Here is a 22,928-nt window from a genome sequence, read left to right as displayed (position 1 = left end):
TGTTTTTTAAATGAGATATGTAAAAAAAGTTGCAAACAATTAGGCACCAGAGTTGCACCTTTCAACTTTTATTGTTCTAATTGTAAGGTTTGTATGCAATTTACATCTTTTTTTGCTAAACAAATCACATTTTTATGTGATATTACTAACTTGCACTAATTTTATCATTAATTATTGGGGAAGTGTTAATGTATTACATGAATACAGCTGTGGTTTAGTGGTCTTAGTGGAACCACAACGCCATTAAAACAAAAAACAAAAAAAACACAATTAATAGGGGGGAGCTTTTCTTAATTTTCCACTTTATTGTTTGCTTTGTGGTAAGAAACAAGCAGCCACTTACAGATTCAACAGGTTCACTGTCCAGCACAAGAGTCTACAAACACACAGAGCCACTGAGCAGTCACAGTGCCTTCAACACAACAAAACCATCCAACAGTGAAATAACTAATAACATCGTCATCATAAAAAAACACACAGCACCAGGTTGTTTGTTGTCGGTTTTCGGGAGACACTTCTCTCCTCTTGCCTCCGGGTGGTGCTGTTCATGCATGGGTGTTGGTGTGGCACGCGTGACTCACATTTTGGCACATTTTATTCTTTCAACTAAAAAACAAAAACAAAAACAAACAAACATCCTAAATATATAGTAGTACACAAGCAAGAATACGTGAATGTGCATAAATATAATACTGCGAGGCAGGAATGAAAGGACCAGTGTTTTCTTTTGTTTGTTTTGTTTTTTTAATCCTGTATGTGCAGCTCAATCTTTTCACTCTGGAAACACACAGCTCTTACAAGAATCCCTTCTATTTTTCCAACATATAGTAAACATAGTCTTATATCAGCTGCTTACATTTGGGCTCCTATAAACCACTACACCTCAAGTCAAATCAAATTCTTATTGTGCTTGACATATTTTGAGCGTAATCCAAATGTTTTTTCAATGTGCGTTTCATTTAAATATTTAAATTCACGTTTGAAGCAGCTTCGATCGATAAATGAGAAGGTACATTAACCTTTACTCATGTTAATTACAGGAACTATGTGAAACTATCAGTAGCAAAGTAACAAAAAAACATAATTTCCCTCCCTTTCCTCAGACTTTTCCACAGGGTTGTAGCACAAAGATGAAGTTTCCATAAGAGCAACGCCCACATGTAGCCGTTGTGGGATCAGTGGTGGGACTAGGAGTTATAATCCAAATAAAGCCTGGACACGTTGTGTACTTACATAGACTGTGCTACACTACAGGTGACGCTGGGAAATGTGTTGTATTTCAGTCAGAGGCAGTAGAGTTAGGACTCGGTTTAGACCAGGTGTTAACATCTGTCCTGAGTGACCTGAGCACCAAGGTGGTTTGAGGATGAGTGTGACCATGTGCCTGATCATGACTGAACACAATCCGATCTCAGGATGGATAAGAGTCTGCCTCCTTTTTTTTTTAACAGTAATCTGCTTTTACAGACACATCTGAACAGTCAGACTGGTTGTAAACATGATTTTGATCACATGGAGTCACAGGGGAATCATCCAGGACATATTTTTAATGCCAGGTGTGAGTAGCTGTAGTTAAAGCAGAACTATGCAAGAATTTCACCCTAATTTAATAGCTTCTGAGTCATTGTGGTATGGTTATATGTCTTGATGTGAGGAGAGTCGTAAAGTCTCCGATCTTGCGAGACACACTAATTGCTACACACAGGCAATAAGATCAAGGCAGATATGGTGACAGTGATGAGTTTTCATGACAGTGAGGATAAAGGAGGATACTCCAAAACTATAGGGGGAGCCCCATCCGTAAAAGCGATAAGTCTTGCAAAGTTCCGCTTTAAAGCTGTCTACTTGTCATTGGGTCGCTCAAGACGGATGTTAAAACCGGGTCTGAAACGAGCCAAAGACGACGGATGAGATTCAAGTCACTATTGAGGGAGTGACGCTGTAAGATCACATGGTGTTCAAAGCAGTTGGATGTCATCACCACACAGCACAGTTCATCCACTGGAAACAAAAACACTGAGGTTAGAGGAGCCCACGGTGCAGCGGAGAGGCCGAGCACAGTGGGTGGTTTTAATCACAAACAGAATCCACACACACACACATCTTCATATGATTCTAAAGCTATGGTGTCTACAGTGAACGCTGTGTGTGTGTGAGTGACAAGGGTATACAGTATAATAGATATTCCACTGAATCCAGTTGCACTATCTTTAAATAATTGGGTCGACATCACTTCAACTTCAAACCATCAAAAACTGTACTGGTTTTGATCTCTCACAGCGTGGTAATGAGCGGACTTAATCAGTGTTAGTATGATCAGCTTGAATTTGGCAATGGCGTTAAAATTCATAGATAGATAGATAGCCCTTCACTCTCACGTGAATCAGTCATTCCAATTAAAATTAGATTTGTAAAAGTCACTTTGGCAAATCATCGCTCATCAGTCGGGTTGTCACTAATCACAGATAAGTGCTGGAATTTATTCCCCCCCATTTCAACTTAAAAACTCTGTGATGGAAAATCAGTGCAGTTTTCCTGGTTGCTCAGAAATATACAAAACACGGAGGCTTAGGTGGTCGGAGGTCATCACCAGCGTTTACCAGATGCCGCTGGAGCGACCGCCGGGAGGAGCCAGGATCCGAGCGGAGGACCTCTTCGGGATGTGGTCGTCGACCTGGGAACCTGAGAGACAACCACACAAGAGTTTGCTTCAATCTCAAACATGAGAACAATGAAAAACATGACGGCCAGTGCTGTTAGTCGTATTCTGGTTTTACCTGAGAGGCTGAAGGACGACTCGTGAAGGTCTCGGACACCCTGGTGAGCCCGAGGACAATTCTTGTTGCCGGCATCTCCATCTACCGGACCCAGACCCAGCTCCTTCTTCATAATGGTTGCCACCTTGGCCACGTCACCAGAGTAGGGATCCCTGTCGACTCCTTTATAACCCTGAGTCTAAAACAAAGCATTAAACACATTAACACAAAAATTCTGTTGATGATTATTCTGCCTCGGTTTGGTCTATGAGAACAGAAATTATACAACATTATTTGTTTGCTGTGGTTCTGTTATGCAATACTATTAGATCTGACTGAGGGAGCGTTTGTGTGTACACAGCAGCAGCGCAGTGGTGGGCGGATATAAGGTATACTGTTTTTGTTTTTTTTGTTGAATTCCCTTCTGGAACTTTTCAGTCATACAACAACTTGTTTGAAACCTTCTCACTTTACTCGCTTAACGTCGCTGTTTCCTCCATCTGTCTCGATATAAAACGTATCACTTCCTGTGTGCAGTGTAGGAATGTCTGCCACACTGAGAAACAGACAGAGTCGTGTGGAGCTGATAGACAGTGTGTGAACTCACTTGACATTGATTACAACATAACTGATATAGATACAGCTTTAACATCCAGAAAGCATAATAAATAATTCAGTAGATGCTATATCGTGCATCTGAAAGAGAGTTGGAGCAAAGCATGCAGAGGCTGTGAGGGGGGTTTCTGCTGACAGATGAACAGTTTCAGCGTACAGTGCATTAAAGGTTTTTTCTTTTTAAACTCTACAAATCAGTAGAGTTAGATGCAGTTTCATGGATGCATTTGTTGCAGATTTCAGCCGATGCAGCACAGCATGAGCCTTGATACTCTGCTGCAACTAAATTAGTTTACTAACAAGTGTTTAAATTCAGTGTTTAAAGTGATGATGGAGACACATATGTGAATGAATGAAAGTGAACACACCTTTTCTCTCTGCACCATCTTCTTGTAGAGGTAGTCGGGGAACGTGCGCTGGGAGTAGAACTTCCCGGATCCCTCGGCGCACATGAACACGCCGTTCTCACACACCAGACGCCCTCGGCTGATGGTGACCAGAGGAACGCCGTGGCAGCGCATCCCCTCGTACAGGTTAAAGTCTCCGCCCTGCACCTGAGTGCTCACAGAGATCGTCCTGCGGCGGCACAAGAGCCGTTACTACACTGTTTCTTTGTTTGTCAGCATGTTTGTGTTATTTAAAAAAAACAAAAAAAAAAACACTGTTACTATGTACTTTGTTGCATCTGGGTCCCAGACCACCACGTCAGCGTCGGCACCGGGGATGATACGTCCCTTGCGCGGGTAAAGGTTGTAGATCTTTGCAGCGTTAGAGCTTGTCACTGCCACAAAGCGATTCTCATCCATCTTTCCTGTAACCTGTAGGTATTGATACATTTAAATATCCGGGAATGTGTTTGCAGAAATGAATCTATAACATTTTTTCTTTACAAATTCATTACAAAAAATACATTTAAAATGTCATTCATGCTTGTGTGTGTGTGTGAACGTACCACTCCCCTCTCCCAGATGACACTCATCCTGTCCTGGACTCCAGCCACTCCGTGGGGGATCTTGGTGAAGTCGTCTTTCCCCAGAGCTCTCTGCTTGATGCTGAAGGGACGGTGCTCTGACGCCACGACGCTCAGGGTGTCACTGAGAGACAGGGCATGCATGTTCACTTTAGGCAAAACAAACTTATTGCAGGACAGAAAGCTAGAGAAAGAACGGAGTGGAGGTGTGTTTTAAAGGAGACATATAATACCCTATTTCCCCAAGTTAAAATAGTTCCCTGGTGTCCTAATGAACATGTCTGTGACATGCTTTGGTCAAAATACCATAAGGATGAAGCACCATAGCAGTTCAGTAACCCTGCCAAAACCGCCCCTTTCTGAACGCTCAGTTTTGTGCCTGGTCCCTTTATATGCAAATGAGACACAGGCAAACACACACCCACTTCTTCCAGGGGGTTTCTAGTTTTTTCCTTTTTACTGTGCTCACTCAGCTCCTATTCCCTCCGCTCCATTCCTCTCTCCCTCCCTCCACTAGTTCTCTGACAATATCAACATGGCAGGGTGCGCGGAAAACAGCAAGAGTGCCGTCACTGGAAGAGACGTCCGACGCAAGGATCAAGCCGAACAGTGCCGAACTGTAAATCAGTTAAAGACACTCAGGGACAGCACCGCTGATCGCCACCGCTGATCACCAGCTGTATGTGACTGTATCAGACTGAGTCTGTGCTCCGGTCATGGAGGACGTACTGAACAAATATTTTTAATTAGGACGTGTCAGAATGGTCAGTTATGAGCTCTATTTGACCTTTTCTTAAAAATGTGTGTGTTTGTACGTCGGTGAAATAAGGTCACTGACTAAATACGGCGACCGCTGGCCGCAGTCTGATGCGAAGTGTTGCGAACACACAAACACACGTTTGCTGACTTTATCCGGCACATTAGCTTCATATATAAAATCCTCTGAGGCTGGAAGTTTGTGTAAAACACTGTGCTCCACTGTGCAGCCACGAACAGCACACTTGTCCCTCCGCGTTGACATAATACCGCTCTTCCTCCCTCGCCTGCACTCTCACATTTTATAGGGACAAGGTGGAGCTACGGTGGAGCTCTCGAAGTAAACTTACTGGTGGGGTGGTAACATTCGCGGTGAAATGCGCATGCTGCCGCCATAAGGCGCAGGGAATTCAACATCACGTGTTTTATTGCCTATACTTACACTAAGGGGGACCAGGAAAAAAGGACTGAGTATTCTTTTTCCACACTTTGGCGACTAGTAGTGTCTCCAGAGTCCCAAATATAAGTATTAAAATGATTAAAAAGTTGATTTTGCATAATATGTCCCCTTTAACAGCTGGTGAGTGAGAGGGTTACTGCCCGTTTATTGACAGTATAACATCATGGCTGGATTATTGTAATTCCCTGTATGTCAGCTCAGACCAGTCATCTGTCCAGCGACTCCAGCTAGTCCAATGCTCGCCTTTTGACAGGAAAAAAGAAAAGAGACCACATCATGCCCATGTTGCTCCTCCCTCCACTGGCTTCCTATTCATTTTAGGATTGATTTTAAAATGTTATTGTTGGTTTTTAACGTTCTTAGCGGTTTGGCACCATTGATCGGTACAAGTTACCCATGGAAATGAAATCTACCCCATCATTGAACATTTTAAATCCCACCTCTTCTCTTTAGCCTTCACTTCAGAATAAGAACAGTCAACCCGGACTCTTCTATTGAGATTTGACATTTTTACTATTTTATTATTACTATTTTTACTATATGGTAATAAATATTACTATTTATTAGTAATAAATAGTACTATTTATTACTATTTTTACTGTTTTACTTCTATGTTCTTTTTATTGATTTTATGTTTTATACCTTTTATGTTGCTGTGCCTTTAACTCTGTAAAACACTTTGATCAACCTTGGTTGTTTTTAAATGTGAGTTGACAGAAAAGTGTAGTGAGTCTGTGTGTTGTCCAAACTAGATGTGTGCGTGTGTGTTGCTGTACCTGACAAAGAGGGGGAGAGAGAGAGAGAAAGGCATGCACAGCTGAGCACTGCCTTCAGTCAGTGACCTCACACACCAAATCTGCTCAGTTTACCTCAGGGTTAATACACCCCATTTATTTCACAAGGTTTGGTAAATACTTTTGAATCCAAATCAGATCTGATCTGAATACAAATCACTTCCTTGGGTTGTAACCTATTTTGCAAAAAAAAAGTGCTGTTCACGAACAGAGAAAGGTGGATTAAAACATAATCTCCACAAGGAAGGTAAAAAGATTGAGATTTGCACATACTTGCCCAACAGGCCCATGAGGTAGCTGGGTGTGTTCGGGTCGAGGCGGAGAGGAGGGATGATGACATGGGCGGCGGCATGAGCCCAGTCCTGGTGGTAATACTGCATCCCATTCACCACTGCATGAGCTACTGTGGTCTCCGCATGGACCACCTTACCTTCAGCAACAAAATGGAAAAAGGAGGATTATTATCATCCTCTTTATCACGGTCATGGTCTATTCTGTGTTTGCAGCTGAGCAGGTAGCTCACCCTGCATCTTAGCAGCAGCAATCATGTCTCCAGCAGGTGCACTGGACACGTTTACCAGGTAGATCGGGCATCGGGCCTAAAAAATCACAAAGAGATCCAATAAATTATCAATATCACACAACTTATCTACATGTTAAGAGAATATTAAAATGTAGTGCGCCGTTGACTTACCCTGTTGGCAATGGTGACAGCCCTGTGAGTGGCCTCAGACTCCAGCTGCAGGTAGAAGACACAAAATTATACTTCTATGCAAACAAAATAATAATAAACAATGACAGCAATAACTTTAATTAAAATCTGAGTACTGTTTAAGGGCTCGATCAAAGGGGAAAAATATGAAAGATTAAACAATAACAACCCTGTGATACTGTAAAAAATGTACCTCCTCTGGTCGGCTGATCTCAATACCCTCTGGTCCACTGATGCCCAGATCCAGAGCCTCTTTGGCACCCTAACAACATCACCATACATCACCATACAGTTAATTTAGTAAAACATTCCTCAATATTTAAAAAAAAAACACCACAATAATCCAACCAAAACAGCCTTAGTATCACAATAACCTAACCATAATGAGGATTGATTTGACTTAAGTGACAATATGCATTTCATTTATTTTACTTTTCTGAAATCTTCCTTTAAAAAAAGAAAAACATGGAAGAAATTAACATGTTTGTGCACCTCTGCCACCAGCTCTCCGTTCTCAGCGTGGACACGTGCAATGGCCCCGATGTCTTTACAGGACTGCAGCGCCTGGTAGAGCTCTGAGTCTCTCAGCATCATCATGTCTTTGTAGGCCATGTACATCTGGAAGGAGTTCACCCCATGCTCCCTCACCAGGGCCTCCATCTCGCTGTGCACCTGATCACAAAGGTCAGAGGTCGAGTGTTTGAGTCATTACCAGGAGACAGTCACAGCTGAGGTCCTCCAGGTTTCAATCGCGGACAGTGAGGCAAAATCGGCAACGAGAGCATCTGTCTGTGTGTGCGTGTGTTTGTTATATGGAGCATGAAATGAGCTTTGGAGAGCAGCCAGACCGAGATCACATTACATTTACATCAGTGACTGTGCTGCTGAGTTCCAGTGAGACTGTGACAGTCGACATCAAAAATTTAACATTCATTCAGAATGCAAAGAGAAACCTCTTCATCTTTACAAAGTTAAGTTACATTACTGGAGTTAAAGAGATTTAAAGGTCATAATGAAAGACGAATATAAGTCCCCTGCATGAAATGTTAGTGCTAGAGCTAAATTTCAAATTAAGATAAAACACCCATTTACATCAATACTGTTTTTTTATATATACAGTAACTTGTGGGCCACAGCTAGGGCTGCAACAATTGATCTAAACTAACAAAATATTAATCAATAACTAAATGAATCACCAACCAACCATACTTTAAAAATTGATTAAATGGTGTGAGTGTCTTTGTAATAATTGATATTTTTTCTTAGCTTCTTAAATATGAATATTTTCTGGTTTCCTTGCTTCATTGAAACTGAATAATTTTGCTTTGTGGACAAAACAAAACATATGACATCATTATTTTAAGGTTTGGGAAGCAATATTTTCTGACATTTTATGTACCAAACAGCTAATTGATTAGAAAATAATCAATTCATCTGCAGGTATTGCAGGAATACAAAAAATATCCAATCTATCAAATTCATTGACAAGAATTGAGAATTGATATCACTGTTAATTACCTCCCTCTTAACAAAATAACAGACTCATAAATGATATTTTCTACAAATATTAACAACATATCTCATGGTTAAAAAGACTTATTCAAGAAAAATCACCATAAACATTCAGCTGCAGATAATAAAAAATACCCTAGAACAAAGCCTTAGAAGGTGAATGAATATGTGCATAATAATAAGATTCAGCAGATGATATAGTACAAGCATAAAGCCAGAGGCTGTTTGTGCATCTTTGACTCGTAAAATCTGTCGAGCATGTGTATTAACCTAGTTCGTGTCAGGTTTAAACTAGGTCATTTCACATTTCACCCATAAATGAAAGTGGTTTGGCTGCTTCATTACTCACGGTGACACGATAAAAGGCCAAGGACTGAAACAGTGAAAGAATGAAGAGAGGAAATGTTTTAACAACCTCCACCCCCCTCTATGCGACTCACCTTTGGTCCCCACCAGGTCACGCCGACATGCAGAGCGTAGTCGCAGCACACTTTCGCGTCGGCCAGAGCTCGGCACTTCTCATAGGTGTCTAGCAGGGAGCAGTGTTGTTCAGGCAGGGCCAGAGCCATCACCATGGTGGTACCACCCATCAGAGCCGCCTAGGTGAGGTGAGAGGGAGGGATGGGGGGTGAGTTAGGAAGCAGGGAAAGGAGGGAAGGAGGGAGAGTAAGAGAGAAAGGAAGGAAAAGTGAGACAAAACAGAGCTTGATTGGAAAGGAAAACAATGATTCCACTGTGAAGCACACACTGAATAAGCAATGAACTGTTTTGTTTTCATCACACAGTCTATTATTCACCACCATGGATGGATGAGGCACGAGTACTGAGTTGGCCACTCACACTATTCTGCATGTAAACATGGCATTTTAAAAGCAATTTGTAAAAGTAGAGCTGTTTTTAGAGCATCTTCAACACAGCGGCTAACTGTAGAAGTAAAAACAGGAGGTGACTCATGCACGTGAGGCAGAGGGGAAAGTTGTATAAGGAGAAAATGACAGGAGATGACTGGATGAGAGGCTGGAAAATGGATGGAGTGCAGGGAGAGGTCTGCATGGTAAATGTACTTTTATGTAACCATGACAACATGACCACCCTTCTCCTCCTCTTCCTCCTCCTCCTCACACTCTGATACAGTCACCCATTCAATATCCTTTGACTTATTGCGCTGAGGACTGACAGGAAAACAGGCAACAATCCCTCGTGAAAGAGGAAATAGTTTTTCTTCAGCTCGTTTAAAAGTGAGTATATTAAAAAACAGTGTACATAATTTGTAGGATTTATTCTGAATGGAATTAAGAGTGAACTTGAACATGGCCCTGATTTCTGTGCCCGTGTGGGCTCCTTCCTCCAGATTCCAGATGTGATTCAAACGTAGGTGCGGTCGTGACAACAATATAAGCCAACAAGATATTCGATTTCACGTCACTATGGTAACCAGAATAAATCATGTGCTGCGTCAGCGTCGCAGGTCTCTGCATAATATGTAGTGTCATTGATCACTGTCAGTTTGTATGCACACGTGTGTGTGTGTGTGTGTGTGTACTTGCATGTGTTACCTATTTAGGACTTTTTTTCTGGAATAAACACCAACCTTGTCAGGACCAGTAGTCCTCATGGGGACCAAAAACTGGTCCTAATGAGGCCGAACCTCATTTCTGAGTAGCCGGTTAGGGTTAGGGCTAAGATTTGAAGTGTGGTTAGGTAAAGGTTAGGCATTAACTGGTTATGTTTAAGGTAAGGGATTATGCTTTGTTTAGACTGTCCAAATGAACAGAAGACAATGCAGTGTCCTAAGAAATATAGCTGTGTGAACCCGTGTGTGTCAGAGTATCAGGGGACATGGACACACAGCAAGGGATTGTGGGAGTCACACTGCTTGTCTGCAAGACCTAAATTAAAATGTACTGCCAGTTCTCTGCGTCATAGAAAAAGAGGTTTATTTCTTCCTCCCTCTCTGTGTTTCTCTATGTACAGTATGTGAGTATTTTTATATCAAACTGCATGAGTGTGCATGAGTTCAGTGAGAGGGTGACAGAGGAAGGAGCAGCATCAGACGTTTCTCTGTCAAAGTGAAACATGGCCACTGTCTCCTGCTGGAAATCTGTTTTATTCTGCTCCCTTTTATTCTTTTTTAGTCTGAAACTGTGACAAAATAAAATAAACGTCCAATTTTAGACTGTTTTGTTCATACTCACCAAATTGCATGGCAAAGATGGTCAAACATGTCCAAAAAAGTACTGGAAATATCATGTTAATAGGATTTTATATCAGAAATCAAGAGTACGTTTTATCATATTATAATGTAGCTTTGTGTCAAAACCTGTAATTGAAGATTAATGCCTCTTCTTTCTGTCTTTCCTGGGGGAAGGGGGACATGGGGGTGAGGCAGGAGGAGGTAGAGCAGAGGAAGCAGCATGGGAGGACGAAGGGAGGATGGAGGAAGGAAAGAAAAGCAGGAGGTGGAGAAGACTGTGATAAATGATGAGAGGGAGGGAAGAGGATATAGTTTTTGGGGTTCAATACAATTGTGCATGAGCCGTTACCGCGGTAACACAGTCACCATAGGGACCATACAATACTACCAGTCATATGCGAGCATGTATGTGGACACACACACACAAATTTACTCCCTCTGATTACCACACTAAAGAGTGGGGGGTTAGTTGCCATGGTAGCGAGGTTAGTGGGTATGAGTTGGTAACTGGGGGGTTGCTGGGGTAAAGCTGGCATATGCGAGGAATTGAATCTGCTCCAAATTCTTTTCACCACACTTTAGCTAACATTCCATGAGACTTGAGCCTCATTTCACAAAGATACAGCACCACAAAGTCTGCGAAGTCTGTGTTAGTTTCCACAAACACTTCAAAACTGTCAGTGGTTTTACAGTGAAGGTTACAAGAAGGACGTCATCATCACAAGGCCAGTAACTGTACTGAATAGAAACTACATAGACCTGCTGGATAGGGTGTATGAATGGAAATAATAAATATCATAACTGGAATACAATACTTCACAATATCTTTTATACAAAACGGCAAATTTTCTTTTTCATAGCCGACATTTCTATCAGTAGTCTGAGCAGGTGAACACAATATGGAGCAATATTTACCAAACTTTCTATATGTGGACCCACTTTTCTTAAGATGGCAAACAGTTGTGATACAAGAGCAAATCTATCCATAAATGCAAGGACATTGTTTGGATAAGAAATGCAAGAGATATCATTAGAAATGCGATGGCTATCACTATAAAAGCAGCTTCTGTGCCCTCCTTTTGACCAAGTACTGCATTAGTTTGTGCATAATGTAGCAACTCATTCACAGCCATATGTAAAACCTAATATCATTTTGAATTAGTAAGAAAATCTTTTCAAATAAATATTTAATAAATTAATTAAAGCTTAATTTTAAGTATGTTATTTTAAATAGAAATCACATAAATGTTAACTAAAAAGTTGGGAAAATTCACAAAAATAATCTCCTGCGACCATCTGAGTCCCAACCCAGTACACATGCATGGTACAAAAATGTAATGAAAATATATAATGCATGTATTCAGGGTTACAAAAACAGGAAGCAAGTTGTCAAATTAATGATGACGAGACAGACACACTTAAAATTCCGTTTTTCAGTTCTCAAGAGACACTATGGAAATCTGTGCAGATTTTCAGATTAACAGGATGATTATTCCAGTCTTTAATGGCACTGACGGAGTATTATTCAAATAAGCCTTTTAGTAAGAAACAAGATGAATTGATGATTGTGTTTGATACAAACATATTTCAAGTTTGAATGTTGAATCTATGAAAATTACAGCTTTACACAGATGTCAAGATATGACTGCAACGATTTTTCTAAATATGTTACTTTCAGGAGCCTCAAAAACTATGCTCGACAACATCAGCAAAAACAAACTGCAACATCCTCCTGATCATGCACGCTGCTACAGGCCACAATTATTAGCCTCCTCGATTAAATATTTAATTCTTCTAATTATAAAATCATCCTCTCTGTGCTGGGTCTCAGGAGAAATGCAGGAAAATATGCAAAGCATCCACATGAAATGAACTAATAAACCCGGTGCGACTGAAGACTGAACAGCTGAGTCCTTGATTTCAACTTGAAACGTGTGACGGAAGATGGGTGGTCATTAGTCTTAATGATGAACACAGGAGGCTGGAAGCAGAGATTCATATTTTAATTTGGACAAGTAGGGACTGCAACTAACTAATAGTTTGTTTTTTGTTGTTTGGTCCATAAAATGTCAGAAAATGTGGAAAAAAAACCTTGAAATAATGAATAAAATGAATAATCAAACAAGCATGAGGGAGAATGAGTGAGTGAGGGTGAGTGCGGCTGTGTGTTTGACAGCTGTCTCTGGATTCTAAATGTGTTTTATCAACCTACTGTTGTCATAACACAGCCGTGTGTATGTACAGTATGTGTGTGTGTGTATGTATAACATGTGTGTACCTTGGTCCCACTGTAGAAGTCGTCCTGGATGTTGGCATTCATGAAGGTTTCCTGCAGATGGACACTGGTGTCTATTCCACCCGGCAGCACCAGCTTTCCAGAGGCGTCGATCACCTTTGCTCCGCCTGGAATCATCAGCTCTTTACCAACCTGTCAGAACACAACACTTTTTTTCAACATTTCTATTACATTTTGTGGACCAAACAAGTAGTCAATTAATCAAGAAAACAAACAACCGATTAACTAAAATAATCATGAGTTGCAGCCCTATTATATTAGAAGAGAATTATGCTTGGGCTTATTAGGAATTGGTGAAAATACATGTAATGGTTAATTTCAAATGAAGAGAGACAATGTTTTTGACCAAATTTAGCAACAACGTCATTTTATAATGATGCAAAGGATACTGGCCCATATATCTATTTTTTTTTTTTCTCTTAAACTAAATTTGGTATCAACGTCAGCCTCAAAAGTCCAGCACAGAGTCAGTTTATCTACTTCAGATGTTAACACACGATAGCTCTGTCCTTTTGAACTTTTACTAGGATATGGTCAGTGTCACTGTCACCATATTTTACAGTCACCCTCTAATATTTATTACTAACGTCCGTTTTCTTTTCTACTTATTTACATAATCCCCAAAAAAACTGGCAAATCAGTGTCAATATATATGTTCTGTTCTTTGGGTCAAGCTAAAAAACATTTTACCGTTAGGACATGAGCACATTCTGGCATCAGCACAGGTGTTCTGATGCAAAGAGTTGGGTGTTTTTAGTGGACGTAACAATGAGCTCTCTGGGTTCCTAATTAAAATGTATCCTCTTCTTTCTATGACAGCGGTCTGTGAGCTAATAATAGTGTGTGTGCGCTATCTTCACGCAGAGTCACAGAGTTCACAGAGTCCTTTGTTCTTTCACTGTTTCATTACGGGATGAGTCACACTTACATCTGTGTGGATATATGAGAGGGTTAATCGGTCAGGCTGTGCGTGTTCTGTACATACTTGTGTGTTCGTCTGTGTGTTAAAATGGCTCACCTGCTGAATGATGCCATTCTCGATGTAGACATCAGCTTCCTGGGTGAAGTCATCGTTCACTACCTTCCCTCCCTTGATGAGGATACGCATTGACCCCATGTTGGCAGCCATTTTCCTAACAGAAGAAGGAACAGACGTCTTTACAACATTTCTGAGTAGAATTCGGAAATAACCATGCATGCATGGATGACTCATTTGGCACGTTCCATCCACAGGACTTTCCAATGTTTCACATTTTTAGTAAAGCCATCCACTGTTTTTTTACTTCATCCTCCATTTGTGACTGTAATGCATTTGTAAATATTCAATATTAATTTCAGATGAAACTTGCACCAGGTAGAAGTCCATTATTGACTAGGTCTAATGAGCTGGACATACAGAGAGGAGACAAACATTCCTGTGTGTGTGTTTATAGTGTGTATTCTGCATGGATGGCTGTATGCAATGTGTTTGAGGGCAGGACACAAAGGCCTCTTAGTCATGCAGAATCTGGGCAAAAAGATGGAGTAGAATAGAGAGAGGAAGCAGGGGGAGAAGGAGGGCGACAAGGGAGGAAAGAAAACAGTGAAAGGAATAATGAGGGGACAGAGAAGCTTGAAATTTGTACCTCAACAAGACGACACTTAAACTGTCCCAGTGACGAGAGCAAAGGTTTAAGGGGATGCATGCAAGTATGAGTATTTACCCCAAACACAAAGGTGGTGTCAAGTTCAAATTCACACTCAAAAGTTTGATTTGTAAGTAAGAAAAGAGGATGTAAGATTATTGCTTCAGCGATGAACAGAAATCATTAGTGAAATGGAAGGAAGAGAGAGGGAGAAGAATGATGATGACCACAGACAGAGATGATAGAAAAGAAATAAGAAAGAGATGATTGTGTAGAAAGGATGGCAGTTAATGTGGAGGTGGTAGTGGGGGGAGTGCAACATGGATTGGAAAGTAGTGCCCTAAAGGCCTGGCAGCCATAATAAAAGATTGGTTTCCCAGGAGATGAGAAGTGGAGTGCTTTCACTGAAAACACAAATGCACACACACACACATGCATGTAATTGTATGGAGAGGCATCCTTAAACAAAAACTCTGATTAACATTTAAAGTAACTTTCACTGCAGCGCCCACATCAGGTTGGTCATTGTAATAAAAGTATTTCATTCATTTTCAAAGGTCTAAATTAAAGATGTTGATTTCTGTACTAGAATGCTGTTTTTTGTTTTTCATTGTTATTTGGCAGTTCATTAACATATCAATGGAAATGAAGTTAAATCATTTGTCAATTCATTGACTCATCAATGGTTCTACTTTTTTTATAAAGTATGAAAAGTGCCACACTAAGATTTGTTAAGAGAAAGTATAAAAAAACTACAGAAATGATTATTTTCATAGTTGATTAGAGCTGCAACGATTATTCGTCTAATCAATTACTGATGGATTACTGAATGAATTGTTTCTTCTATTTTTCAGCTTCTTAATTGTGATGATGTTCATGTTTCTTTGCTCCATATAACAGAGAAATTATTATGGTAAACACCGATCAACACTTTCTAATATTTTACGGACCAAACGAGTTGATTATTTTCTCAATTGATCGTATAACTTATTTTGTCAATTAACCAAAATTATTCAGATTTGATGATTTCTTGTCATTATATTGAGCAAAGTAACCCAAAAATATCTGTGAATATCAATAAAAATAACAAGAACAGTAATGATTAGCTTTAGCATTACAGGGAATATCGCCAAAGAAAGGACAAAATGACAAAGAACAAATGCAGTCTTTGTTCTCTGTCTGACATCTCAATAAACTCCTTGTCCAGAAGGAAGGACAATGTGAGGAGTAGAAAATAGTAAGAAATAGTAAACTCGGCCTCTGTAACCGATATTTAAAGGCAGGAGCAGCTGCTGTCATTATTTTCCAGTCATATCAGGCCAAACCCACACAGCTGACCGAGTGTGTGTAGGAATGGGAACGCTGACTGAACAGACCAGTGCACCAGCAGGCAGACACTGGCAGCTTTGTGTGTGTAACAACTGTAAAGCCAACGGAAATTGAAATCAATCTATAATTGACATTTTTGGACAGTGACACCTTTAATACGGGCCCTGTAGCTGCTGCACAGGGAGGAAAATCACGGAGCCACTGTAGGTCTGATACTCTTTCCTGTACATGATGGATGATACCATGAAACTCATATAGGGCTGCAACAATGAATTTATAAATCCATAAATTAATCAACAACTATTTTGGTAATTGATAGTTCTTGATTATTCAGCTTCATACATATTATATTTACAATATTTCACGTTTTCTCTGCTCCATAAGACAATGAAGATCATTAAAACAAAAAAAAAATTGCATTGTTTCAATTTGCAACTGGATTTGAAAACGATTGTTCTGCCATTGTCCCAGTAACATTAAGGACACCAGACTGAAATCACACACTGTCTCAGTGTAACGTCGACAGTGTGTGATTACTTTCTGCTGCGTCATGGCACGTTTCACAAACTACCACAGAGAAAGACAACACACACATTCACAGTCACACACCAACCAAGCTGCTTCAGCGCACACACACGCACACAAATCATTTCCCTAACCTTACCCATTACCAGTCTCATCGGGTTATGGTCTACACACACACACACACACACATACACTTAGACAGTAAGTTTCCATACACATGGACATATTATGCACACAATTAAACACACACACACACACACACACAGAGACACACCCTCACTTCTCTGCTTTCTCTATGTTGACAGTTTTTTTAATGGCTGTGTTAATTAATAATGAATGCAGAGCAGCAGGCAGACTAAGTCCAGACTCCCTGTATCACACTGGGTCTCTCTCAAACGCAAACACACACACACGTTTGCGCAGCAGTCGTAGTTTTGACACATGCCGACATAATGGAGACTAAATGCATAATCCTTAACCTAATCCTAAAAAGTGCCTTTAAGGTGACAAAATGTCAAGTGTTTTTGGTCCTCAAAGATACCCATACAAGAACACACACATGCACTAAGCTTCATGACAACATATTAAGTCATGGCAGATACACAGCGCCTTAATGTTTAGGAATAATCAACATATTGTACAAACATATTATGATTTGATGATACAATTAATCAAGTAAAATGAATCAAAAGCATGTACATATGACAGCTTAAGTGCAGGGATGCAGTCGTGGGAAAAAGGGAACATCAGACAGAACATGAAATGTGAATTAAAGTAAAATCTACACTCCATATTTAGAAACACTTCAAGTTTGACATAGTAGCTGCTGACATACTGTGGTGTCCGTTTTCTGGGCAAGTGCAGGCGACATGTGTGGCAGGGAAATGTCTGTGTGTGTGTGTTCCAGGTCTTCCTCATGTTGTGGGGACTTTAACCTGTTTTCACACTCACATTATGGGGACAAAAAGCAAGTCCCAATGTAACAACTAATTGTTACATTTTAAGGTGAAGACATGTTGTATGGTTAGGATGAGGTTAAGGTTTGTCTGGTCCTCACAACATGAAAGAGCTTTACATGTGTGAAGACTTTCAGGTTTTCCGGTTCGGTTAGGCATTTATTTATGGTGATTAGGGTTAGGATAAGGGTTTAGGGAATGTGTTTTGTCTATGAGTGTCCTCACTATGAATGCTGCACAATAATGTGTGTGTTTTTCTGATATAGGCAACACTTGGGAACAAATGTTAGACTCTAAAGACGTTACTTAAGGAACATATGAGCATTTGGGAGCTAAATCTTTCTCCCTAATTGAGAAAAAAAAATCTAATGTTTAGGATCAGTGATTAAAAAAAAGTTACTTATGACAACATATGTGTGTGCATTGTGTGTGGGTGGCGTAAGTAAGGGGAGAGGAGTAATTGCCACAAGGGGGGGTTGAACAGCAGAGCTATTTAAAAATCCAAACCAAACATGCATCAGACAAATTTATGACTAAGTGGAGATAAGAAAAGACATAGAATAGACATTAAACACACACACACATACACAAAGTAAGAGGGTGAGATGAACTCAGATGAGACTCAGATGAACATACAACAGTAACAGCATAACAAACTGGGGCATCACTCCTGAGGATTGGATGCATCTCCCCTCCTCTCTACACCCTCTAAAAGCTTTAAATGTGTATATTTGGGAATTTTTGTTCCACACTTTCTCTTTGCATTCTTCCACAACTCAGGAAACAAGGAAACCTTTTTATTTTTACCTTTACTCTGACCTTTCCCTAACCTTTCCTCAGGTGTCACCTACAGCCAGACATACTTTGATAAAGAAAGACGTATAAGACATTTATGTGAAGTTATTTACATTTTAGTGACACCAACAGGATTTTCATTGATATAGTAATTGCTGCTGCTGGCCTAGATGCATAAGGTTTTTGTCTTTGTAAAAAATGTATTTCCTTCATGGACAGATGGTAAAATTGTATAGTCAGTAAATTTTTTGTGACGCATGTGAATATTTCACAGACATAAATAAAGACGAGACTGAAGAGTCAGTAAGTAGATGTTCAGGCGCTTGTTATGTTAAAACGAGGGCAATATAACGATCACAGCAGCCCCTAGAGGCCATTAATGTTATGCTTTAAGTGGTTACTATGCCTCAAACAAAGTGGATGTCATTGTTAGGATATGATGTCTCGTCCTATATACTGTAACTCATACCCACACCCTTAAAATGTTTTTCCTTGTTGGGTAAATTAAAATTGAAAAAAGAGACTCAATAAAGCATTTAGTCATCAGAAAACAAATGATCAAATCACTATGATTAAAGTTGAAGTAATTTCTCAAGCTAATTAGTCAGCATGTTCTCAGGTTTTCTCTTCCCCAACTTCAGTTGGGATGGCTACAGTTTCTATGTAAATAATAGATGGATGGAAAATTACTAAGTGTTTCTCGATTAATTTTTCTCAAAAGATGAGAAGTCGTCCATTTTAACAGCAGCCATTTTGACATGTTTTAAGGCTCAAAGTTTATTTGCCATTTGAGCCATTATTGAGTCAGCAAATAAAAAAAAGCAGGAATAACAAAAGCAAAAAATAGACTAAGGCAAATAAATATAACACTATACAAAATAAAATTAAATATAAAAACTAAAAAAACAGCTAAGAAATATACAAAACTGTAAACATAGGGAATGTATTACAAACTATAAACACTATCCTAGAAATGTGTAAATATACTTTAGGGGGAAAGGGTATTATACATTTGAGAATATTACACGTTTATCTACAGTTAAATAAGTGCAGAAGGAAATGCACAGGTGTTACTGAAAACATTAACTGTTCACTTTATGTACGTCATAACAGTGGACAAGAATGCACCCTGAAACTGAGAAAGCTAACTGGAATGCTGTCACCATAAATTTGATTATTTACACCTGTCTACTGTCAAAGTGGCTGCCATGAAAAAGGACAGTTAACTGGATATATGCGAGTTTTCACACAGTTGTCCACTCAGACACTGCACCATCCAGCAACCCTGAGTACAATGTCAGGTAATGTTTCTTTATTGTAAATGTGATTGAAGGACAACTCATAACATAAATTAAACAAACAGAATTTAACTGGAATGTGTAGACCAACAACTGCATCACCTAATAAGGATCCTCTCACTGAGTATATATCAGTATCAGAATCAGGATATTCACTTTCCTGGGGGGGAGGGACATAGGACAAAACATTTACGCCCAACGTGGGGCTCGAACCCACGACCCTGAGATTAAGAGTCTCATGCTCTACCGACTGAGCTAGCCGGGCTGGGCTAACTGCTAACATGGCTGCCAATTTAACCCAGAGTATTTATGCTCACACGTAGTTGCATAATGAAAGGTGCAACCACACACAACTTTGTACAGCCATTCTTCTGAGGACACTGCACTGATTTCCACTCATTTGGTCTGCCAAACCTAAAGCACTGTAGGTCTGCGAGTATTATTTTCATAATAGATTGATATGTTGATTATTTTCTTGAGTAATCTTTGGTCCATAAAATGTTGATCAGTGTTTTTCAAACCTGGAAATGATGATGGCCACAAATGTCTTGTTTTGTCAACAAACCAAAATTATTCAATTTCAATCATTTCTTTGTTATATGGAGCAAAAAAACAAGCTAAAAATGTATTAATTCATTAATTCATTATTGACAAATAAACTATTATTAATTGAGTAATTGTTTCAGTCCCAAACCAGTGTGCAACATGTAGGAGAGTTAATTTGCAGACCCTGAATGAACCACCTATATGTATGTTTGAATGAGTGTATGATCACTTAGGTTTAACAGCTGTTTGGTTGCCTGAGAATACGCCTATTGCAAGTAAGGGCCTTGCTTTGTGGAGGCCGCCATCTTGTGCTGCCATTTCCGAAGCAGAGGCTTACTATAAAAACTAAGAAGAACAACATCCTTGGTGTGGAGTGGTGACATTTGCAGTTCCATCATTAGTCACTTGTGGCACTTTTCTACTTGGTGCGGTATCAGGCACGTCGTTTTCCATTACTGTAGTACCTCCTCAATATGGGCGGGGTCATAATAGCACTAGCAAAGCAGTTGTTTTCGGTGTACTGAATCATTGTAATCAGTTAATTAAAAAGACTAGTTTAGAACTGCCTGTATGACCAGAGAACAGACTCTGTCTGACACAGTCACTGATATGAAAGGCAATTGAACAGGCTGTGATTCGGCTCACGATCGCCGGCTTTCAGCAGTGCTGTTGCTAAATACACCAGACTCCTCTGTTAAATACTGAGATTTCCGCACTCATAACTCTTGCAGTGACGGCATTCTCTGACCAATCAGTGGTTGGCAGTCTGTCGATGTTACATTTTAGTATTGGCTAAGCTCATTTGGAACCTTGCCCAAAAAAAGCGCCAGGTACCAGGTACTACCCCTAATGGAAAAGCAAAAGCAAAAAGAAGAGTCAAGTCAAGCCGAGCCATGCTAGAACTGTATAACGGGAAAAGCTCCATAAGATCGCTTAAAGTAAAAATTGTTCTGTAGAGGCCACCATCTTGCATTGCTGGGTTTTAACAGCAACCTAAATGGACGAATCAGCATTTCAAAACTAAGACGAGCATCATCCTTTCTGATATACCAGGGCCACCATAGTTCTCTCACACCCCTTTGAAAGGGAGTGGTGACAATTTGCAGTCCTACCATCATTACATGTCACTAATTCTTACGCACTGAACCTTTAATTTTACCACAGTTAACATTTCTACCTTAACCAGCAACTCAGAAATTAGGTTCTGCCTTACTGGTACCAGGCTTTGGTATCAAATAATGACCACTACACACACACACTCTAGCAGAGTCATTGGTATTCCAGACGACTCCTGCAGACCCTCCTCTTTATCACCACCGTAACTCATCAGATTTGGTATAACAGACAATAATCTGTAAACGAATAGCTGGATTACATAACGTGTAACACACACAGACATGCAGGCTTATTGCACTGATGGCATGCCACACACACACATTACACAGAACATACGCGCGCACACACACACATTGATGCTAGCGTACAATGACGTATCATTTTTCGCTTAATTTATATAAAATTCCTACACTGTCATTCATTTTTTTCCCTCGCTATAAAAGAAGTCTCGCATTAATGACATTCTCATTCAAGTATAAACGCGAAAGCACGTAATTTTTGTGGCCATAAAAGTCAAATATTTTCAGACAGTTATGATATTAACCTAATTCGACGTTAGCAACTGGTTAATTAACGGACATTAAACCTCCACTGTGGTTGTTAATGAGGTGTAACGCGTCGACTTTGCGTCTAAATGTCCATATTTGAGCTCAAACGACAACCATATTTGTTAACTAGCCACTAAATATCGAAAATAATCTGTGACATTTTCGTATTTTAGACCGTTTCTTACCTTTTATTCCAGGTTTTCCAGGTTCCTCCCTGTCTCTATCTCCGATGCACAGACAGCACCAGCAGAGTGCGCGAGGACAGCTGGCACAACGCGAGCCGCAAGATGCTCCTTCGCCAGCCCGTGCGGCTTCAGCCAATCGGAGGCCGCTTGAGCCAGAGCAACGGAAGAACCGACCAATGGGAAGCAAGATGTGTCGACAGGCGGGGTCTCCCTCCTCAGCGGACAGGGGCGTGACTCCTGCCTCGGGTGCTGCCTTCAAATGCCGTCAGACAAAATGGGAAACTATTGTTTCCACTTCAGAATCAGAAATCCGTTTTGTTGACAAATAGTTGGTGTTTTGTAGCATATATAAACAAAGACCATCACGAGACATGAGATTAAGATTAAAGAAAAAATAATAATAATGATGTGAAATAATATACACTTTGTACTCTGACAATAATATGCCATGTTTTGTATATATATATTCTGGTTACACACACTTAAAATTGCAAATATTCTACTTTTATATCATCTTTATATCTAATATTTACTATAACTACTCATGTTTATAATGCATGCTTACTATTAATTAAAATCTTTGATGTCTGCTGCTGCGATGTGGCAAACTTTTCAAAATTAAATGAGGGCATATTAAACTATGAAAATAATTTGAGAGATATTAAATATAAAAACAGTAGTTATATTTACATTTCAAACATCTGTGTAAAGTATGGCGCAAAAATCTAATTGGTATTGAAATAAAAACCCAAACGTTTCAAAGACGAAATTTCAATCAACAACAAAAAAAACCAGGAAATCCTCTTCAGTCACAGCACTGATGTGTTTGGTTTCAGTCGTGAAAAGGCTGCTCTTACAGCAACAAGTGTTTACGAGGAGCACTTGAAGGCAACAATATGGTGCTGAAAAGCCACAGTATGGAGACAAGATAGCTCCCTTT

The 22,928-nt window shown here is 39.9% G+C and overlaps 1 protein-coding gene and 1 non-coding gene across 4 annotated transcripts; both read right to left on the bottom strand.

Moving 5' to 3' along the window:
- Window positions 1-274: 274 nt before the first annotated feature.
- LOC131443836 (dihydropyrimidinase-related protein 5-like) lies at window positions 275-22,147 on the bottom strand. Of its 3 annotated transcripts, none has more exons than XM_058613857.1 (15): window positions 21,989-22,147; window positions 14,084-14,198; window positions 13,048-13,197; window positions 9,016-9,174; window positions 7,556-7,735; window positions 7,257-7,325; window positions 7,046-7,090; window positions 6,875-6,950; window positions 6,625-6,781; window positions 4,324-4,465; window positions 4,047-4,189; window positions 3,740-3,947; window positions 2,778-2,955; window positions 2,591-2,682; window positions 275-606 (listed from the first exon to the last, which is right to left on the bottom strand). In XM_058613857.1, exons 2-14 carry the CDS (start codon window positions 14,192-14,194, stop codon window positions 2,597-2,599), a joined length of 1,704 nt encoding a protein of 567 aa, XP_058469840.1. In that variant the 5' UTR covers window positions 14,195-14,198; window positions 21,989-22,147; the 3' UTR covers window positions 275-606; window positions 2,591-2,596. The 3 variants fall into 3 exon arrangements, with proteins under 3 accessions (XP_058469840.1, XP_058469839.1, XP_058469838.1); XM_058613856.1 differs by having other exon boundaries at window positions 2,601-2,682; XM_058613855.1 differs by lacking the exon at window positions 275-606 and adding an exon at window positions 1,666-2,001 and having other exon boundaries at window positions 2,601-2,682.
- Window positions 19,786-19,858, bottom strand: trnak-cuu (transfer RNA lysine (anticodon CUU)). Its single transcript has one exon. It is a non-coding gene; the product is annotated as a tRNA-Lys (tRNA).
- Window positions 22,148-22,928: the final 781 nt, after the last annotated feature.

This window comes from Solea solea, chromosome 17 (assembly GCF_958295425.1).
Source record: "Solea solea chromosome 17, fSolSol10.1, whole genome shotgun sequence".
NCBI lineage: Eukaryota > Metazoa > Chordata > Actinopteri > Pleuronectiformes > Soleidae > Solea > Solea solea.
This window is presented reverse-complemented; position numbering and strand designations above follow the sequence as displayed.

Excerpts from the sequence above, each read along its gene's own strand:
- LOC131443836 (XM_058613855.1), bottom strand. The coding sequence starts at position 14,194 with ATGGCTGCCAACATGGGGTCAATGCGTATCCTCATCAAGGGAGGGAAG. Across the intron at positions 7,326-7,555 it reads ACGGAGAGCTGGTGGCAGAG|GGTGCCAAAGAGGCTCTGGA; the intron begins GTGCACAAACAT and ends TGATGTTGTTAG. Across the intron at positions 3,948-4,046 it reads TGGGACCCAGATGCAACAAA|GACGATCTCTGTGAGCACTC; the intron begins GTACATAGTAAC and ends GTGCCGCCGCAG.